Source organism: Theropithecus gelada, chromosome 9, assembly GCF_003255815.1.
Source record: "Theropithecus gelada isolate Dixy chromosome 9, Tgel_1.0, whole genome shotgun sequence".
Taxonomy (NCBI): Eukaryota; Metazoa; Chordata; class Mammalia; order Primates; family Cercopithecidae; genus Theropithecus; species Theropithecus gelada.
The window spans coordinates 5855997-5869557 of NC_037677.1; the positions used below are offsets into that span (position 1 = coordinate 5855997).

The 13561-nt window shown below is 46.2% G+C and overlaps 1 protein-coding gene across 2 annotated transcripts in view; it reads right to left on the reverse strand.

Annotated features, from left to right (window-relative positions):
- Positions 1-3213: 3213 nt before the first annotated feature.
- Positions 3214-13561, reverse strand: part of IL15RA (interleukin 15 receptor subunit alpha) — a 33304-nt gene continuing 22956 nt past the window's right edge. For both annotated transcript variants that reach the window (XM_025395871.1, XM_025395870.1), the window contains 2 exons: positions 6862-6937; positions 3214-4040 (listed from right to left, as the gene is read on the reverse strand). In XM_025395871.1, the coding sequence (XP_025251656.1) occupies positions 3929-4040; positions 6862-6937 (188 nt within the window). In that variant the 3' untranslated portion in view covers positions 3214-3928. The remainder of the gene's footprint in view (positions 4041-6861; positions 6938-13561) is intronic.

The following is a 13561-nucleotide window of genomic DNA, read 5'->3' on the forward strand; positions in this document are numbered from 1 at the left end:
ATCCGCCCGTCTCGGCCTCCCAAAGTGCTGGGATTACAGGCTTGAGCCACCGCGCCCGGCCAGCTAGGAACTTTTCAGTGACAAGTAATGAAAACCGAATCTGTTATAAAGAAAAAAGAAACGTATTGGAAAGATACGAGGGGCTCATAGAGTCCCGGGAAATGGGAGGCTTAGGTTTGGAAAATGGTTAGGACCCAAAGTCGCCTGGAGAGCCCAGGAACAGGAGGCCCAGCAGTCGGTCAGTGCTTCTGAGGCCACTGCTGGGCACTGCCCTGTGAGCGCTGTGCTCTTCATTCTCTGTATTCAACAGCTTTGTAGTCTAGCTGAGAGGCCCTGGAGGCCACACCCAGGCCAGGTGCCCACGCGCGGCGGGAGCAGGGAGAGGGGAGGTCAGCCCCTCTGTGTCAGTGCGTGATAAGGCACCCCAACAGGATAGAGGAGCCCCAGTGGAATTCTGCATTCCCATTCTTTCTCCTCCTTTGTGTGGAACATTTCTCCTTGGTGTTTTTTTTTTTTTTTGAATTGGAGTCTTTGTCGCCCAGACTGGAGTGCAGGGGTGTGATCTCGGCTCACTGCAACCTCCACCCCCAGGGTTCAAGTGATTCTCCTGCCTCAGCCTCCCAAGTAGCTGGGATTACAGGCGCCCACCACCATGGTCGGCTAATTTTTGTGTTTTTAGTAGAGACGGGGTTTCACCATGTTGGCCAGACTGGTCTCAAACTCCTGACCTCAGGTGATCCACCCGCCTTGGCCTCCCAAAGTGCTGGGATTACAGGCATGAGCCACTGGGCTCTGCCATCCTTGGTGATTCTTTTAGTGCATTTTAGCCTTGTAATTGACAGAGAGCCTCGGGTATGGCACTTTCCTCTGTGAACTGCAAGTCAGGATGAGGGACGGAAGGTTTCAGGAGAGGAGCGGGTGTTTCATCCTGAATAGCTAAGAACAGTGCCATTAGAATGGGTGGATTTACAGTCACTGAGGGGAGTAAAGTGTCAACTAAACCCCCTGGTAATATAGTGCCTAATATTCCCTAAAATATGCACACATTGAGTTTAGATTAGTGCCCGACAGAGTGAGGTGTGGGGGAGGCTGTGATTTGTGTCAGGCTGGTCCTGCCTCAAAGGAGCACAGCCCGGTGGTGAGGCAAACCCGCAGTACCCAGGAACTCCGCTCTGCGCTGTGCAATTCCAAGCCAGCAGGGGGCAGCCTCAGCCAAGAGGAAGAGGTCCTTGCGGACCACAGGGGTGGAAAGTCAGAAACAGGGTCTTTCCCTGTGTCTTTTGGTCCCTGCTCTCCCACTTCCTAATGTCTGGAGAAGGGTTTAAACAGGGAAAGTCACACCACAAGATATATGTTAAAAAGTTAGACAGGCAGGAAGAAAATGGAAATCTGCATCTATACAAGGGAATAAAGAATGTTGTAAATGGTTAAAAAAAATAAAAATGAAAAGGGGAAGTTAAGAGTCTTATTTCTTGGCCAGCTGCGGTGACTCAAGCCTCTAATCCCAGCACTTTGGGAGTCCAAGGCGGGTGGATCACCTGAGTTCGAGACCAGCCTGGTCAACATGGTGAAATGCTGTCTCTGCCAAAAATACAAAAATTAGCCAGGTGTGGTGGTGCACGCTTGTAATCGCAGTTACTTGGGAGGCTGAGGCAGGAGGATCACTTGGACCCAGGAGGTGGAGGTTGCAGTAAGCTGAGATTGGATTGCACCATTGCACTCCAGCCTGAACAGCAGAGCAAGACTCTGTCTCAAAAAAAAAAAAGTCTTATTTCTTGATCAAGGAAAATCAAGGCAAAATATAAAAGGCGAAGAGCAATCCATTTTCTTCAAGGCAAACGTGTAGGGCAGGGAATGAGGGAAGAGTGGGAGATGTGAATCATTTAGATTTGTGGCAGCTGAAGACATGGGGACTGAAGGTCAGGTGTGTTGGCTCACGCCTGTAATCCCAGCACTTTGGGAGGCCGAGGCAGGCAGACTGCTTGGACTCACAAGTTTGAGACCAGCCTGGCCATCATGGTGAAACCCCGGCTCTACTAAAAATACAAAAACTAGCTAGGCATGGTGGTGTGCACCTGTAGTCCCAGCTACTCCAGAGGCTGAGGCATGAGAATTGCTTGCGGTGGAGATTGCAGTGAGCCAAGATTGCACCGCTGCACTCCAGCCTGGGTGACACAGTGAGACTCTGTCCCCTCCCCCACAAAAAAGAAGTCAGTGAAAAATGGCACTTTGAGAATATCTGATTGGGCACTATGCCCATGCCCCATCCCCCAAATGCCCACAGTGGCTCCCTCCTCCCCCTGGCTGTACAAGGGGTAGTTAGTGGCCGGTTTTCAGCCAGGACTGCTCTCCTCCTACCCCACCTACACTCCCTATTACTTTTGCCTGGGCGCCATGACTCACGCCTGTAATCCCAGTACTTTGGGAGGCTGAGGTGAGTGAATCACTTGAGATCAGGAGTTTGAGACCAGTCTGGCTAACATAGCAAAACGCTGTCTCTACTAAAAAAATATAAATATTAGCAGGGTGTGGTGGTGCATGCCTGTCGTTCCAGCTACTTGGGAGGCTGAGGTAGGAGAATTGCTTGAACCTGGGAGGTGGAGGCAGCAGTGAGCTGAGATCTTGCCATTGCACTCCAGCCTGGGTGACAGAGCAAGACTGTTTCAAGAAAAAAAATTTTTTGTAGAGATGGGGTCTCACTATGTTGCCCAGGCTGTTCTTGAACTCCTGGGCTCAGTCAATCCTCCTGCCTCGGCCTCCCAGAGTGCTGGGATCACAGGTGTGAGTCACTGGGCCCAGTGTCCCAGCTCCTGCTCTGATCCAGCTCTAGCATTAACCGAGCTTCGTGGCTGTGGGCAGAACAACTTCTCCAGTCCTCAATTTTCTCATCTATAAAATGAGGCGGTGGGATTAGGCCCACGATTTTAGAAATAAACATCAAAAACAGCAAAGAAAGTAAGAGAAGAAGAAGGGAAGAGACGATGTGTAAACCACTGCTGAGCTGAGCCCGGACTTGCCACCGTGTGGATTAGATAATGCTGCTTCTCCTCACATGGAATTGTGGGAAATTCCCCAAAACTGTGACCGGAGCCAGCTTTAGGCAAGGCTTTTTCTCCTTCTGGAAAGAACATCTGAACTCAGTCACCTCGGACTCTGCCTTCCTACTCTTTCTCCTCCTTTGTGTGGAACATTTCTCCTTGGTGATTCTTTTAGTGCATTTTAAAAATATTGAAAATAGACGTTTTATTTTGTTTATACAAGGTACAATGTCAAAATACAAATCATATATAATGTGTAGCTATAATAGACAAGGAAGTATAAATATAAACACATATATATTTAAAATGGCACTGAGTTGAGGTTTCTTCTTTGTGAATCCTTTGATGGAGAGGATTCGCTTGGCTCAGCATCTCTCCCACCTTTCCCGGCTCCCTGTCTGTGTGTGCAGAGCGGCTGGAGACAGGGTGGTTAGAAGCCCCGACGCTGGTGTCTTCCCTGGAGACACCTCCCACGCCAGGAGGAGCCTTGTAATTGACAGAGAGCTTCAGGTTTGTCACTTTTCTCTGTGAACTGCAAGTCAGGATGAGGGACGGAAGGTTCGGGGCAGGGGTTTTATTTCATTACCACAAGTATACCAGGCAGCTCACACTGTAATAAAATAAAACCCTTGCCCAGAAGCCTTTGGTCTCTCCTGGGAAGCTGGGCCCTGGATCCGAGGCAGGCAGGTGGTGCCCATGGGAAGGCAGAGAACCTGCTTCCCCGCGCAGGAAGCGCCGACCCCGTAGTCCGTGAGATCCTGCTGGGACGTCTGAGAGGCCTGGTGGGCTTGCTCCTGGAGCCCACCTCCTTGCACCTCTTCTCAGTCGTCTTTAGCTAAAGCAGATAGGCTCCTTCACTCCGGACATAGCTGGGCTGGTTTCCCCGAGTTTCAGAGGTCGTGAGAGCAGTTTTCCAAGTCTTCATCTCTGCCGCTGGTCTCCCCAGTCACCGGCAGAGCCTCCATGGCTTCCATTTCAATGCTGGCCGGCGGGGGAGTTTGCCTGCAAAGCAGGTGGTTCATAGGTTTTGAAAAGAGGAGGGGGCTGGCCTCAAATCAACACGCTTCCCACTGAGCATGTCCAGCACTGTGGGGATGGCAGGAGCAGACAGAGGCCCTGCCACAGGAGTCAGACAGAGAGCACTTAGTCCTCAGAGATGGAGAGAACCTAGAATGCCTACCTCTACAGAGAGTATTAAATCCTATCTAGTGGCCAGTTGTGGTGGTGCATGCCTGTAATCCCAGCACTTTAGGAGGTTGAGGTGGGAGGATCGCTTGAGCCCAGGAGTTCAAGACCAACCAGGGCAATATGACGAGAATAATAAATCCTCTCTAGGTATTTCCAACCTCCCCATCCACCAAAGATCCACCAAACGTTGTTGGAGCAACTCACGCCACCCCGCGCTCACCCCACGCTTTGCCAGTCCTCTGCCAAAAAGCCGTTCAAATGGCAGGAATAAGAAAAGGAGAGAGTGACTGGGAGCCTGGCCAAACCAGACTTGATCATCTTGAAAAAAGTGATTTAATATTCATGAAGCTTTTAAAAACAGTTCTTAGCACTTAGTACGTGTGAAACAAAGAAAGAAATACACAAGTCAATCAGCTCCTGAATGACAAGCACAGGGGAGGCAGGACACTGGGTGCCGACGCCCTGGGCATCTGGCCGGCACCTTCTCCCGGGGCAGGTGAAACGTCCCTCCGGAGCAGCAGCAGCTCTTTAGGCCATTTTAAGGTGAGCAGTGTGAGCTGCCTGGAGTGAGAGCTAAAATAAGGCAGGATGCAGGTGCATTCACTGAAAATAATTTGCTAACAGCCAATTTGTCAAATGGCAAATCTAATAACCCATTTGCAAAAAACAAGTTTATGGAAATAATCAGTTCACCAAATGACCAAGTAATTTATCAAATTTATCAATTCTTCTTTTCCTTCTTTTTTTTTTTTTCTGAGACAGGGTCTCGCTCTGTTTCCCAGGCTGGAGTGCAGTGGTGTGATGCCGACTTGCTGCAACCTCTGCAGACAACCACGCCCAGCTAACTTTTTGTATTTTTTGTCAAGATCAGGTTTCACCATGTTGGCCAGGCTGGTCGCAAAAAAAAGCGATCCATCCACTTCAGCCTCCCAAAGTGCTAGGATTACAGGTGTGAGCCACTATGCCCGACCATGCCAATTCTTCCTAAAGATATATTTATTTCACTTTTTGAGCTTTTTAAAAATGAAAAAAAATTTGTGTGTGTGGGGATCGGGTTTCACTATGTTGTCCAGGCTGGTCTCAAACCGCTGGGCTCAAGTAATGCTTCCACCTCAGCCTCCCAAAGTGCTGGGATTACAGGTGTGAGCCACCATGCCCAACTGAAATATCTTTCATATAGCCAGTAAATATTGCTGTTTTCCTCTTATGAACATACTTATTGGCTGTATATACCAAATTTACAAATCCTTTTTAAGAATATATTTTAATGTAATTTTCATAAAAAGGTGGTATATACATTTAAACATATATTCAGTGATTATATGTATTCATTATAACCTGTTAAAAATATAACTCCAAATTCAGCATTTTATATGGAAATTCTGTAGTTATTAATAACGATATTTTGAAAATTGTTTTAAAAGTCATTTTCTGTTTTGTCAACATTTTTCATTTTTTGAATTCTTTGGAGAAATTTTTGAGTAACATCAATGTTTGTTAATTTCTCAACTGTCTATGAGGTTGATGGCATTTTTTATTGGTTGGGATGGTATTCACAGCTTTTGAAGATTTATGTGAAGTTTTAGATACTGGTTTTCATTTTGACTTTATGGTAGCATTTCATGGAATGTTCATTTTGTCAAAATTAGGCTCAAAGGGTCACATAATTTTTATATTGATATCACATTTAGAAAAGAACGTTTTGTAACTATTAATAGTAACTAAAAGTTTAGTTTGGACAAATCTGAAATCTATATCAGTATGGAATGCTGGAATACTGGTTACTAATTGATAGAAGCACAAAATTAAGGCCAGAATGCCATTTGAGGATTTAACCAAAGAGTAATAACACTGCCTAAAGATTAGAAAAATGAGAAAAATTTAAAAAGTCAGCAAGTGGCAGAAACATTTTTGCCAGAAATGCTAAGATGCAGAATTTCAATGATCAGGAATACAAAATTAAGGCTAACATGAATGAGTATATTTATAAGAAGGCATACCCCTATTCAATGAGGACCTTCAAGAATATATTCACAGGGATATCACAAGAAGAACGGATAGGATTGCATGCGTTGGCCACCCAGTGCACTTTCTCTGGCCGCCGCATTTCTACCGTGGGCAGGGGTAGGGGGCACTCGGGCTTGGGGCTGGCTCACTGCTCCTCGGCTCTGGCGCTCGTTGGCCCCTACAGAAGGGGTGTGTGGTAGCCAATGGCCAGGAAAGGGGTCCTTCTTCGGAGAGGGCATTCTGGAATCACTATGGTGCGGCTCTTTTCTTTTTCTTTTTTTTGAAACAAAGTCTTGCTCTGTTGTCCAGGCTGGAGTGCAGTGGCGCCATCTTGGCTCACTGCAACCTCTGCCTCCCAGGTTCAAGCAATTCTCCTGCCTCAGCCTCCCAAGTAGCTGGGATTACAGGTGTGCACCACCACGCTTAGCTAATTTTTGTATTTTTAGTAGAGACAAGGTTTCACCATATTAGAAAGGCTGGTCTCAAACTCCTGACCTCAAGTGATCCACCCGCCTCAGCCTCCCAAAGTGCTGGGATTCCAGGCATGAGCCACCGCGCCCCGCCAGGTGCAGCTCTTTTCTCGTGGGGGAATACTTCCTCTTGCAGAGGGAGTAGCCATGCAACTCACCTTGACTTGATGTAGCATGCCAGGAGAGACACAGCGCTCAGTCCACACAGCAGGACGGTGGATGCGGAGATAGCCACTGAAAGAGAGGAGACCACGCTGAGACACCAGGAGCATATTCATTGCTATGAATTGCAAATTCTTTTTTTTTTTTTTTTTTTGAGACAGAGTCTCGCTTAGTCGCCCAGGCTGGAGTGCAGTGGCGCGATCTCGGCTCACTGCAAGCTCCGCCTCCCGGGTTCACGCCATTCTCCTGCCTCAGCCTCCCGAGTAGCTGGGACTACAGGCGCCCGCCGCTTCGCCCGGCTAATTTTTTGCATTTTTAGTAGAGACGGGGTTTCACCATGTTAGCCAGGATGGTCTCGATCTCCTGACCTCGTGATCCGCCCGCCTCAGCCTCCCAAAGTGTTGGGATTACAGGCGTGAACCACTGTGCCCAGCCAACTCTTTCTTTTTTTCTTTTTTTCTTTTTCTTTCTTTCTTTTTTTTTTTGAGACATAGTCTCGCTGTGTTGCCCAGACTGGAGTGCAGTGGCTCGATGTTTGCTCACTGCAACCTCTCCCTCCCAGGTTTAAATGATTCTCCTGCCTCAACCTCCCAAGTAGCTGGGATTTCAGGCACCTGCCACCACACCTGGCTAATTTTTGTATTTTTGGTAGAGACGGGGTTTTGCTATGTTGGCCAGGCTGGTCTTGAACTCCTGATCTCAGGCCCACCTTGGCCTCCCAAAGCGCTGGGATTACAGGCATGAGCCATGGATCCTGGCCACCTACAGCTTTTGATGGCAGAGAAAGAGCAGTAAGGAGAAAGAAGAGGTCTTTTGAGAGATGTTATATATAGGAGGAGGTTAGGATTTGGGACCATTTTGAATGAGTTGAAACGAACAGCTTGGGGCACTGACAGGTGTCACCTGAAGTCTATCAGATAGCATAGGAAGAAGGGGGTCTTTCTGTGTGAGCTAGGGGCTTAGTCGGAGGTCAGGGGAACAGAACTATTGTTAAAAACACTTGCAGGCCTGGTGCAGTGGCTCATTCCTGTAACCCCAGTGCTTTGGGAGGCTTAGTGGAGAGGAACGCTTGAGGCCAGGAGTTCAAGACCAGCCTAGGCAACATATCAAGACCCCCATCTCTACAAAAAATTAGCTGGGCATGATGGCACACACCTGTAGTCCAAGCTGTCTGGGAGACTAAGGTGGGAGAATTGTTTGAGCCCAGGGGTCTGGCGCTGCAGTAAGCTGTGATCACGCCACTGTACTCCAGCCTGGGCGAGAGCAAGACCCTGTCTCTAAAGACAAAAACAAAAACAAACAAAATGCACTTGCAGGTTTGACCAATGAGCCTGACTATTGTGAATTTCCCTGAAAAAACATCACCCAGTGCTCTGCATGCAAGACGATGGCACTGAGATCTGGAGCAGTGGCTGCCGCTCACTGAAGACCATGGGCCGCACGTCTCATGGACCCTGGGGGCTTTGAGGGCCTTTGCTGCATGACCTCCAGGCCATGCCCATATACCAAAATAAACCTCCCAGGACTTGGCCTTCCAATACAACTCTACTGCAAAACATCTGAGTATAAGGGTGTAGGGACACTCAGAGCCCTGTAGCTGGGAATGTAAAGTCATGCCATCTTTCCCAAGGGCAGTTGAGAAGTGCACACTCTTTGACTCTCTAGTTCAACTGGAATTTACTCTTAGGGAATAGACAAATACAGGGGTATTCACTCAAGCATTGTTTAAACTAATTTTCTTTTCTTTTCTTTTTTTTTTTGAGATGGAGTCTTGCTCTGTCACCCAGGCTAGAGTGCAACGGCATGATCTTGGCTCACTTCAACCTCCGCCTTCCAGGTTCAAGTGATTTTCCTGCCTCAGCCTCCCGAGTAGCTGCGATTACAGGCACTCACCACCAAGCCCAGCTAATTTTTGTATCTTAGTAGAGAAGAGGTTTCACCACGTCGGCCAGGCTGGTCTCAAACTGCTGACTTCAAGTGATCCGCCCCCCTCGGCCTCCCAAAGTGCTGGGATTACGGGTGTGAGCCACCATGCCTGGCCTAAAATAATTTTCAAGACGTTAATCTGAATCTCTTATCGACAGACAATTAGTTAAATAAAATGTGGTATGCCCATATGATGGAATACCATTCAACTATTAAAAATTATAAAAATAGATCTGCATTTATTAACATGGAAAGATGTCACTTAACATGGCAACATGTTAAGTGAAAAAGATATTGAGATAAAAATGAACCTGCAGGCTGGGCTCAGTGGCTCACGCCTATAATCCCAGCACTTTGGAAGGCTGAGGCAGGTGAATCACCTGAGGTCAGGAGTTCCAGACCAGCCTGACCAATATGGTGAAACCCCGTCTCTGCTAAAAATACAAAAATTAGCAGGGCATGGTGGCGTCCACCTGTAGTCCCAGCTACTTGGGAGGCTGAGACAGGTGAATTCCTTGGACCCGGGTGGTGGAGGTTGCAGGGAGCCGAGATCGCACACTGCACTCCAGCCTAGGTGACAGAGCAACAGTCTGTCTCAAAAAACAAACAAAACAAACAAACAAACAAACACAAAATACAACCACAATAGGCTGAGGGCAGTGGTTCACACTTGTAATCCTAGCACTTTGGGAGGCTGAGGTGGGCAGATCACCTGAGGTCAGGAGTTTGAGACTAGCCTGGCCAACATGATGAAACCCTGTCTCTTCTAAAAATACAAAAATTAGCTGGGCGTGGTGGTAGACGCCTGTAATCCCAGCTAGTTGAGGGACTGAGGCAGGAGAATCGCTTGAACCCGGGAAGCGGAGGTTGCAGTGAGAGCCATTGCACTCCAGCCTGGGTAACAGAGAGAGACTCTGTCTCAAAAAAAAAAAAAACAACCAACCAACCAACCAAACAAACAAAAACCACCTACAATAATCTCCAACCAGCCATGTGCATGTCCATATGCACAGAAAAGTCTTGAGGAATATATACAATGGTGGGATTCGAGATAATCTTTATTTCTTTTTTTTAAAAAAGTTTGTTTTTTTCTCATATATTTGCAATGACACTGTAATCAAAATAAATAGTAAAATTACAGAAACAAAACAACTTGTAAGTAAATAAAAAAGCATAGAAAAATTGTTACAAAGGAAGTAACAGAAAACACGAGAAATTAATGAAAAATGTTTTGAGTTTTCGGACTTAACATGAATCATTATTATGACTAAAAAAAGAAATCTGTTGTAGTGGAGATGCTGCACCTGACAGTAAGCTCTGTCTTCATGTTGGCTAGTGAGTTGACGCACATTGACGGTGTAGGGGGTGTTTTATTGGAAAAGGCAACATGACATAAACTGTGCTTCTACCTTCAGAAGATCCCTCCCCGTTTCTATTTAAGTGACAAGAAAATCTGCAGAATGAAACTCAAGAGAGAAGAGGGCTCCTGAACCAAGGATAAAACAAAGCAACTTGAACTCAGCGCCAGACCCTTGGCCTCTCCCTCAGTGACATCCGGGCAACTCCAGTGAAGACACGGAAACCAGAATCACCAAGGCAGTGAATTAACAGCTTACCTGCCAAGCCCTCCACCTTTTATTGTTTCCTGGGGGGTGTGTGGATTGGAGGAAAAGGAAGAGAAAGAGATCTGGTGAGACAGAGGAGGAGCGAGGAGGAAGGAGAGAGGGGAAAGGTGATTACTGCAGAGGAGGCCATGAAAACCACATCTCCCCACCGGCCCCCACCTTCAGCCTGTGCGCGGATTGGGTCCAGGACAGAGAAGGTAGCTGAGACAGCCAGAGGCCAGTGTTTGGCATGGATGATGAAAATGTCCTCTGGGCATATGCAGGGAATAGCCGTTCCTCAGCAACACCCTGACCAATTAGGCCAATCACTGGGTGTTAATACCCGTGTGTCACTGTGGCCAGAGCTCCTGAGTGCCTGCATCGGATGAAGGCGATTTTGAGGGAAGAGCGTCAACTCAAGTACTCTGAGCAGCCATCTGGTCTTATCCTCCCTCTTTTCTTTCCTTCCTTCCTTCCTTCCTTCCTTCCTTCCTTCCTTCCTTCCTTCCTTCCTTCCTTCCTTCCTTCCTTCCTTTCTTCCTTCCTTCCTTCTTTCCTTCCTTCCTCTTTCTTTCTTTTTCTTTTTCTGTCTCTCTTTTTCTTTCTCTTTCTTTCTTTCTCCTCCCTCCCTCCCTCCTTCCTTTCCTCCTCCTCCTTCTCTTCTTTTTCTTCTTCTTTCTTCCTTTCTTTCTTTCTCCTCCCTCCCTCCCTTCTTCCTTCCTTTCTTCCTCTTCTTCTTTCTTTCTTTCACTTTCTCTCTTTCTCTCTTTCTTTCCTTGTTTTCTTTTCTTTTCTTTTCTTTCCTTTTTTTTTTTTTTTTGAGACAGGATCTCACTCTGTAGCCCAGACTGGAGTGCAGTGGCACCATCATAGCTCACTCTATCCTCAAACTCCTGGGCTCAAGCGAGCCTCTTACCTCAGCCTCCCAAGTAGCTTGGACCACAAGTATACACAACTACACTTGGATAATTTTTTTAATTTTCATTTTTTGTAGAGACAGGGTCTCACTATGTTGACCAAGCTGGTCTCTCAAATTCCTGGGCTTACGCAAGCCTCCCGCCTTGGCCTCCCAAAGTGTTAGGATTACAGGTGTGAGCCGCCGTGCTTGGCCTAGTGGTTTCTTTTCTATCTCTATTGCACTAAGCATGTGGCAGGTGTTGGGTTCACAGTAGATACTCAATAAATACTTGATTGATCAAGTTAAGCTTTTAAAGTTCTATAAATTGAAGTAAATTTAAAGTGACATTTGCTTTTTAATGAGGGATCTGTATTTCATAATAGCTTAGGACCATTCCTGGCACAGAACAGAAACTCAGTTTATATTGAATGGATGAATGATAAAACATAGAGGCAGCTCCTGTCAAAGGCTGAGCACATCGACTGCGGCAAATTCATTTCAGCCATGAAAGCCCAGAGGCATATTGCCATCCTGAGAAGTAAGTCCTCACACCTGGCATACTAAATCACACTAAACCATACTAAACCTGGCATACTAAGTGCTGGCATCGTGGCATGCTGGCCTTTTAGTTTACAATCAAGAGTCCTTAAGAATAGCTTCATCAGGGATGGGAGACCAGATATTGGAATAATTGTAGAAAGTTATTGATAAAAAGGGCTGCCAACATGGAATCAACCCAAATGCCCATCAATGATAGACTGGATAAAGAAAATGTGGTACGTATACACCACGGAACACTATGCAGCCATAAAAAGGAGTGAGATCATGTCCTTTTCAGGGACATGGATGGAGCTGGAAGCCATCATCCTTGCAAACTAACACAGGAACAGAAAACCAAACACCACGTGTTTTCACTCATAAGTGGGAGTTGAACAATGAGAACACATGGACACAGAGAGGGGAACATCACACACTGGGGCCTGTTGGGAGAGGCAGATGGAGGGAGAACATCAGGAAGAATAGCTAATACATGTGGGGTTTAATACCTAGATGATGGGTTGATGGGTGCAGCAAACCACCATGGCACACATTTACCTATGTAACAAGCCTGCATGTCCTGCACATGTGTCCTGGAACTTAAGGTAAAATTAAATTAAATAATAAAAAAAGGGCTGCCAAGTAAGCCAGTAGATATTTAAGACAATGAAACTATGAACCGTATTTCTTAAAATTTATTAAAATGTTGAAGCCCTCAAATTCACTCATTCATTTGCTTACTCATTCGATATTTATTGAGCATCTACTATGTAGCATTACTGTTGAATTAAAAAGAGCAAAAGCATAGAGCTAATCATTTATATAACTTATTTTAAAAAGCAAATTATGATATTGGTAGTATCAATGGGTTGATTGAAACATCAGTTAATTTACTGAGCAACCACTGTGGTAAAGTGTTGTTAATACTTTCTTATGAAGACGGGCTCAACTGATTGCTTATTCATGCAGAAGTAGCAACATCCACTGATGTTCAAGGAATCAGTGAGTAGATCTCCCACACATAACTTGCGCTCCTGGATCTCAGGGTGGCTGATCCAACATAAAACACCTGGAGTTTTTTTGTGTGTGGTGTCTCTGTATTTCCACAGTTCCTTGCACAGAATTATCTTTGTCCATTGTAGGCATTTGGTTAATGTTTATTACATTACATTTCAGAATTTGGGAGAAAGTTTGTGTGTGTGTGTGTGTGTGTGTGTGTGTGTGTGAGTCTTGCTCTGTCTCTCAGGCTGGAGTGCAGTGGCGTGATCTTGGCTCACTGAAACCTCTGCCTCTTAGGTTCAAACAATCTCTTGCCTCAGACTCCTGAGGAGCTGGGATTACAGGCATACGCCACCATGCTCGGCTAATTTTTGTATTGTTAGTAGTGACAGGGTTTCACCATGTTGGCCAGGCTGGTCTCGAACTCCTGGCCTCAAGTGATCTGCCCACCTCGGCCTCCCAAAGCGTTGGGATTACAGGCGTAAGCCACAGCGCCTGGCTGCTTTTTTAATCTAATAAAAGTCATGAACTGGAAAAGGCAGATTATAGATTATAGCCCATCATCAAATAGTTGTTGGAAAATCTATACAGAAAAAATGACCCCTGAACTTTACACGTAGGATTTTATCCTACAGATATTCTTGCACCTATGGATTTTCAATTAATGGCTGTTTGTAAGATAACCACAGAATGTAGCAATCACATGTCCAGATAGGGGGTTGGCTAAATTAA